The 7,392-nt window shown below is 37.4% G+C and overlaps 1 protein-coding gene across 1 annotated transcript; it reads right to left on the bottom strand.

Moving 5' to 3' along the window:
* Positions 1-483: 483 nt before the first annotated feature.
* sall1b (spalt-like transcription factor 1b) lies at positions 484-7,187 on the bottom strand. The gene is made up of 3 exons (XM_026918774.3): positions 6,912-7,187; positions 2,544-5,854; positions 484-1,867 (listed from the first exon to the last, which is right to left on the bottom strand). The coding sequence occupies exons 1-3, from the start codon at positions 6,979-6,981 to the stop codon at positions 1,448-1,450; spliced, it is 3,801 nt and encodes a 1,266-aa protein (XP_026774575.3). The 5' UTR covers positions 6,982-7,187; the 3' UTR covers positions 484-1,447.
* Between the last annotated feature and the right edge of the window lie 205 nt (positions 7,188-7,392).

The following is a 7,392-nucleotide window of genomic DNA, read 5'->3' as shown; positions in this document are numbered from 1 at the left end:
GATTGTGGTGCTGTGGTGCATTCAGTGCACTAAGTTAGTGGCCTGTATGAGTCAGTTGTTTTTGATGTTGCTTAAACTCCTTTCTAGGATGTATCACTTTGGAGAAATGAGCTTCAAAAAAAGAGGGCATATCTCTGGAAAAATATCTTTAAAAAGACTTGTTCAATACAAAAGCGTTCAATACAACATCATAGGTTACATTTCCGTGCTCTTATGCATTCTTAAATGAAGATGAGTATAATTATAAGCACAAATTGAAGTGATTTGTTCAAGAACACTTCTGAATAATCTTAATTTAGCCAAAAAATTACTGCTTGCATAGTGCAACTGTTCACTACGTGGTGTTTCTTTAAAAGTCATCAGACAGAGTAGCGGATCTCTATGAATGGTACACCTTTCAACTGAATAGGCCTTTTTATTCTGTTAAGGTAGCACGAGAGGTATCGCCTTACATTGGCAAAGATCATTCAGTATAGCACAATGTGTTATTATTAGTGGGTTTATTGAAATGTAAATTCAGAGGACAAAGTGACCCAGATTTATATCACAAGTGAAAGGGCATGACTTTTGTTGTGCAGGTGGAAACACTGGCAGTATTATGTTAAAGCTGTTAAGCGTTATTCTTCATAAAAGCATATAACACACACGGAATTGTACAGAAACAGATAGAAAGTTGGCTTTAACATATAGAAAACCAAACCCTCCTAGCAATCATATATATTAAATAGAAACTTGATTACCCACTTCATACATTCTGACATGTAATATCATAATAATATTAAATCTCTCTCTCTCTCTCTCTCTCTCTCTCTCTCTCTGTCTCTCTCTCTCACACACATACACACACACACAATTTGCAAAAACCTGCTGTAGCACCAAATTTATCAAATTTTGTTCACAGTAAATATATATATAAAAAAACAAAATGTAAACTGTTGCATAATCAAATGTGGATCAAATTTGTAAAATATAAACACAATTAATACTTTTAATACTAAATAATAATAATAATAATAATAATAATAATAAGCCCTCTTACTTTGTGAATATGTTAAACACTTATTGGGCCTACCTATTTAAAAATTAAAAAATAATAACAATACCAAACTCTACATATCAATAATAATAAATAATATCCATAACAAAAATTTAAGAATGTTATTAAAATAAAATAAAAATAGTCACAAAATTGTTTAAATGTATAAAATCTATTAAAAAAAACATACAGCCGATTGATGTGAAACAGTGTCTGAGTATGTAATGACAAAATACCTACAAATCAGTGTCCAAGTTTAAAAACATTTAACAAATAGAAGAAAAAAGCAAAAATCATAACATAGAGTAAATGCTTGAACATTTTGAAAATGCAGAATATGTATTCATAATTGAATACATATTGTAATCAGGTAACTAACGTTTTATTCTCAGAAGAGAGATTCAAGAAATATTAATCCGTTTTACTCTCCTCAATAAATGGTGTAATGTGAAAACATGACCCATTCTCACCAAGCCTCTCAATCCAAGGACTATCTCTTTTGATTTCTATATTATGCGTTTTTTCTAGACTTGCTGTGAGTCCACCAATAGGTGAGTTTCCTCCACGTCCATCAGAAAGGGACACTTGTGGAATACTTCCATTCTGAATCACCGAGATCTCGTTGGTTTTCAACGCCAAGCCGGTAGTGAGAGGTGCTGTGACATACTGATTCCAGAAGCCAACAGACTCGCTGTTACTGACAGTTTCTTTCTGGAGAGTGTCTGGAATTTTCACAGGATTGGATTTAAGGACAGTAAAAGGACCTTCTACTGAGAGCTTGCGACCTCGGCGGGCTGGAGAACCGTTCCACATATGGGTTCCCATATGAACCTAGAAGGATGTAAAAAAAAAAAGAAAAAACCCCACAAAAGCTAGGCATTAATTATGCTATATATGGGCATTATAAATAATGCTAGTATGGGTATTAGAGTCTTGTCATTCTGATATTACCAATTTTGTGATAACAATAAACTTTTAAAAGTGATAACTACACTTTTACACAACTTTTCTCTTTTAAACAACTTTTCACACAATATCATTCTTTTTCTACTTTTTCACAATATTATTTTTCTACTCCATAAAGGTTTTTTGGAATGTTACTTTGTGTACATACATGGGTGAGTCAAATGCAAACCTTTATATATATATTTTGCAAATGCAAACCTTTATATACATATTTTGCAAAAAACAATGCAAAATTTTATATATATATATATATATATATATATATATATATATATATATATATATATATAAAATTTTGCATTGTTTATTGCAAATATGTGTCACAAAATTTAACATATTTCTACATAATCTCCATTTCCTTTAGAAAAAAATTGATTCATTTCTAATTGTAGTTATTCTAATTTATGTCACAATTTTAAGGTTTCCATTTGACTCATATTTTGTATAGATAAATTGAATAGATAGATAACTAACTAACTAACTAACTGACTAACTAACTAATTAAATATTTACAGCACAAGTGACTTTTGAGGTGTTGTACCTTCAGATTTCCTTTGGTGGTGAATGCACGTCCACATACAGTGCAGGCAAAAGGCTTCTCTCCAGTGTGGGTCCTCTCATGAATTTGCAGAGCACTGGAGGAAGAGAATGTCTTTCCACAAGTGCGGCAGAAATGCTGTTTGAAGGTTTTCCGGGATGGAGCTAGTGGTGCTGAAAGAACTGTCAGCGAAGGAGCTGAGGAGGTCATCATACCTAATACTGCATCTTTGCCATCTTTATTTAAGATGCTCTTGACTTCAGTCTTGACTTTTGAGCAAACTAAGTGGCCCATAGAGACATGAGGTTGATTTGGTGGAGAAACAAGATTCTCACTGGCTTGTTCAGATAACTGTAAAGGTAGATCTTGCAGCTGGTGGGTGAGCATGTGCTGTTTTAGGTTCCCTTTGGTGGAAAACCCCTTGTTACATGCAGTGCATATGAACGGTCGCTCTTTGGTATGACTGCGATAGTGAATGTCCAAGGCACTCTGACAGGCAAATGTCTTGTTGCAGACATCACATGCATTGTTCCTCGAGGTTCCCTGTTCACCTGAAGGAAACTTAATGGTCATTCCTCCTTTTAGGATATCAGCAGGTGTTGAATTAAATGACAAATTTGGCTGTAAGAGACCTGTGCTAGTCAGCTCTGCCTTTGATGTTTTCTGGTGAGTCTCAAATGTAAGAGATCTATAATTGTTCATCTTTTCAGGAAAAGAGTCCCAAGAATATGCAATTTCAGGACAAGCAGGGCTCCGAGATCGTTGGCTAGCATGGTCATTATTACCAAGATATGACTTGAGAGATGAATAATCTCCCTCTGTTGACACATTCTCTACCTTGCCAATTAGTAAATCCTTCTCTTGTATTATTTTCTCTGCCCCAGATGTCTTTATAGCATGTGATGATGTAGGAAATGAAGATAGAGTGTCCTGGGAAGATGCTGCATCTTTAGAGTCTGGAAAACTCTCTGTTATTTCCATGTTCTCATCTGAAAGGTTCTCATCCAGGTTCTTCTCTTCTACTGAGCATGTATCAGGTTCTACTGATTCTTGGTAACTTTCTGGGAGGGTAGCACTGGTGATTTGTCTAACCATGTGCATGCGAATGTGCTGTTGTAAAACCATGGCATTTGTGTACTTTTCTTGGCAAATAGGGCATGAATGCTGCACTTTCAAAGGTGGCATGGCACAATGGATGCTATAGTGTGTTTTGAGGTTACCTTTGGTTGTGAATGCCCGTCCACATATCTTGCACTTGAACGGTCTCTCGCCTGTATGGGTGCGGTAGTGCATTTTGAGGGCGCTCTGGCAACTAAGTACACGATGACAGATCATGCATTCATTGGGGTCTGTGCTTTTCTTGTCTATGTTCTCGACCAATTGCTGCAGCTTGGTGGTTTCTGAAGTGTCCATACAATCTGGTAGACCCCCAAATGGTTCGATATCCTCGTGCAGGAGTGGGATCGATGAATTTGTATGGTTAGAAGCATTGTCATTAGTGGTGTGGTCTTCCGAACCATTTCCAGAGGAGTTTAAATATGTTTGAGTGCTCAGGTATTTTAGTTCTTTATATTTTCCATTTAATGTTGGAAAATTATCATTGCTGGATTCCTCTTTATTGTTGTTTCCACTTTCAAACTTCTCAAACCCATTTAAACCACTAGCGGCAGGACTAGAAGGTCTGCCAACTGATACCACTTGTGCCTCTCTTTTAATTATGCTTGGAAGACTTGGCAAAGATGAAGTTAACAACAAACCAGGTAGGCTGGTCACAGATGGTTTGCTGTCTAACCACTTGGACGCAGGCTTATCTGGCAGTATGGACATACCATATGGGATGCCGGTACTTGTTGGAACATTGTCTAAGTGCTCTGGAACTGGATAAGGATTCATTTGTACGTTTGGATATTTTTCTTTATGACGCTGGAAGTGAACTTTCAGGTTTCCCCTCGTTGAAAAGCGATTCCCACATATGTTGCATTTGTATGGTCTCTCTCCTGTGTGGGATCGTAAGTGTATCCGTAAAGCACTGTCACTTCCAAATACCTTGGCACAAAATCTGCATTTGTGTTTAAACAAACCTTCATCAAAAGGCCTTTTGTGTCCAAATGAAGTCATATTGGGCAGTTTGCCCTTCCTTTGCTGAGCTAAAGCAGTCAAGGCATTCAAGTCCTCAACAATTGCCCCAAACCTTGGCAATAAGTTTTCAAAGATGTAATTTCCAGTAGGACTATGAGGTAGACTGAGATTATTTGTTAAATTTGCTGTGCTATCAGCTGAAACAGGGGAAGGTGAATGACTTGTGCCACTCTGCTGTCTAGAAAATGTATTGTCATGGTCAGATTGTTTTTCAGATGGATGCATGCCAAGTTTGCTTCTTTCTGTATCTGCCATTTGAGTGATATCTCTGACACTCAAAAGTGCTGTGCTATCATGGTTGTTGGATAATACTGCACGCTTAAGTTGTCTGATTTTGCTAATGCCGGCAGACTGACTCACCAGGCTTTGTGCTAGCCCTGCAGCTGCCGCTAGCTGCTGGGAGAGATGTGAGCTAAGTGTTATTAGAGGGCCGGTCTGAGAAATCTCTGATGCACCTTGACAGGTGCTGGAGGGTGCAGATGCGTTTGTATTATGGGCTGATAACAGTAATACATGCTGTCGAATTTGCTCAATGAGCTTCAGCTGCTGCATCTGCTGTTGCTGCACAGCAACAAGTTGCTCAATCAGACTCATTGTGGTCATGTTGCTGTTGGTAGGGCTACTGTTGTTAACCACTGCATCCAAACATACATCCTGAGAGAACTGAGCCACAGCCACTTTTGTACTTTCTAAATTCTCAATGACAACATTGCTGCTGGTGGAGGACAATTTACTCAGTTCAGGTAAAGAGTCTGGTTGAGGCAGAACTGTTGAGTACTCTGAAGTTAGAGTGGCAATGCATGTACTCTGATTTTCTATATTGTTCTCATTATCTGATTGGAAATGACTGGCATTGTCGCTGTTGGTGTCAGACACAGGTGATGATTTTCTGTTTTCTTCAAGTATTTTGTCATATAATCCTTCAGTATCTTCAGTACTGATGCTGTTCGTTGTTAGGTCCTCTGTACTGTGAGTAGGTGAATTAAACGTGAAAGATGAAGACGGAGAAGTCGAACTTCCATTTTCACTCACTATTAGAACTAGTGGATATTTAGAGCAACTCATCTGATGCTCATGGAGATCTGAGATGCTTAAAAACTCGGCGCAGCAATTCTCACACACATGGACATCACAAGCCTGAGAGCTGCTATCGTTTATATGGAAGTCTGCATTATCTTTGGAGAAGAAAAGAAAAAAATATATTTTGTTAGATGAGACATTAATCACAAATTAAACATGAAATTCAAGTACTACCAAATGGTGTTGCAGTTAAATGTAAATGTTTGCATACCCACTGGAAAGAATAAAGAAGACAAAGCAATTTACTTTATAGGAACAAAACATTTTGTGTATTTGCTTCCACAGATATTCCTTCATTATCATAAAAATAGTAAAATATTGTAGGTTAAGATAAGGAAGACTGCATTTCCCTTACTGAATGTGATGTAAATGTTCTCCAATGACTTGTATGGCCCTCTTTTGTATCCTCTGAACAGCTATAGGATTTGAATTTTTTTTATTTGTATAAATAAAGTTTCATTTCCCATTTTGAAAATTAGTATGGATGCAAACTTTTATTATAAACTTTTCAGCACGGTGACCAATTCTTAATAATTTTGCTGTTACTACTTATCGGGGAAATAGTAATTCAAAACAATGCAATATTATGAATTTGTATTCTTATTATTAACAAAACAGGAACAGATGATTGTCACTTAATTAAAATGAATACAAGTGTAATTAGATAGTAATAAATATTACATCATGCAATATACTAAAGTCTAAATTCTTTTTTCAGGACACCTTTATGCAAATAACTGATGCCATATTTCATTCAAGAGCAAATTAAAGACAATATTTATGGCTTGATTGTAAATAATGTTATTCAGTATGAATAGCTTTGTCTAGGAAAACTACATTTTAGGTTGTCTAGCTGTCTTACAGGCCTGTGTCACTCACTATAGCTGCAGTAATGACTGGTAAAGAGTTACAAACTGTTTTGAGCTGAGTTTCTCGAAAACATGGAAAAGTTAAGAGCATTTTAACTGGCACACACACACACACACACAGAGAGAGATAGAGAGAGAGAGTTCATGGTGATGCTCACTCTACCATTTACCAGTCTTTTGGGAAACTAAGCCCTGTGTTTTTAATAGTTTGAATGCTGTATGATGTAAATTCTTTGGCTAGTGTCAGCTACCTGAGTCACGTGGTCCCTGTCCTGCCGCTTACCTGAGTGTAGAGGAGGATCCATGTGGACACACTGCGGCTTCGCCTGCTTTCTCCGCGACATGCCGTTCATTCATCAGCAGAGTGAAGAGCCGATGTAACACCTTCAAACTTCCCCGCTCTCAAACTCACAATCACACTATTCTTTTACTGGTAATCCTGTGTATGTTCACTACACTCAGCAGCCTCATTTAACACATCTACACTGTAAACCTGTTTCCATCTACCTGCATGCGAACTAAAACTCTCCTCACACCTCACACACAGAGCTGAGTGTTTAAACCCACAAACAGACATCATCCAAAATGTGTGCGCTCTGTGACAGCGTGATGGGGGAAAGCCCCGCCCACTCATTTCCTATTGGACAGTAGTGCAGAAAGGCGGGGTTTGGGTGGAGTAAACCAGCATGAGTCGGAGGTTGGTAATAACTCATGATCAAAACAATGTTACGTCCTTTTAGGTGAAATCTTATACATGACTGATT

This window comes from Pangasianodon hypophthalmus, chromosome 9, assembly GCF_027358585.1.
Source record: "Pangasianodon hypophthalmus isolate fPanHyp1 chromosome 9, fPanHyp1.pri, whole genome shotgun sequence".
Lineage (NCBI taxonomy): Eukaryota > Metazoa > Chordata > Actinopteri > Siluriformes > Pangasiidae > Pangasianodon > Pangasianodon hypophthalmus.
This window is presented reverse-complemented; position numbering and strand designations above follow the sequence as displayed.

Bases quoted from the DNA above. Each gene is read 5' to 3' on its own strand.
- sall1b (XM_026918774.3), bottom strand. From the start codon at position 6,981: ATGAACGGCATGTCGCGGAGAAAGCAGGCGAAGCCGCAGTGTGTCCAC. The intron at 5,855-6,911 runs GTAAGCGGCAGG...TCTTCTCCAAAG, and splicing joins GGATCCTCCTCTACACTCAG to ATAATGCAGACTTCCATATA. The intron at 1,868-2,543 runs GTACAACACCTC...ACATCCTTCTAG, and splicing joins CCACCAAAGGAAATCTGAAG to GTTCATATGGGAACCCATAT.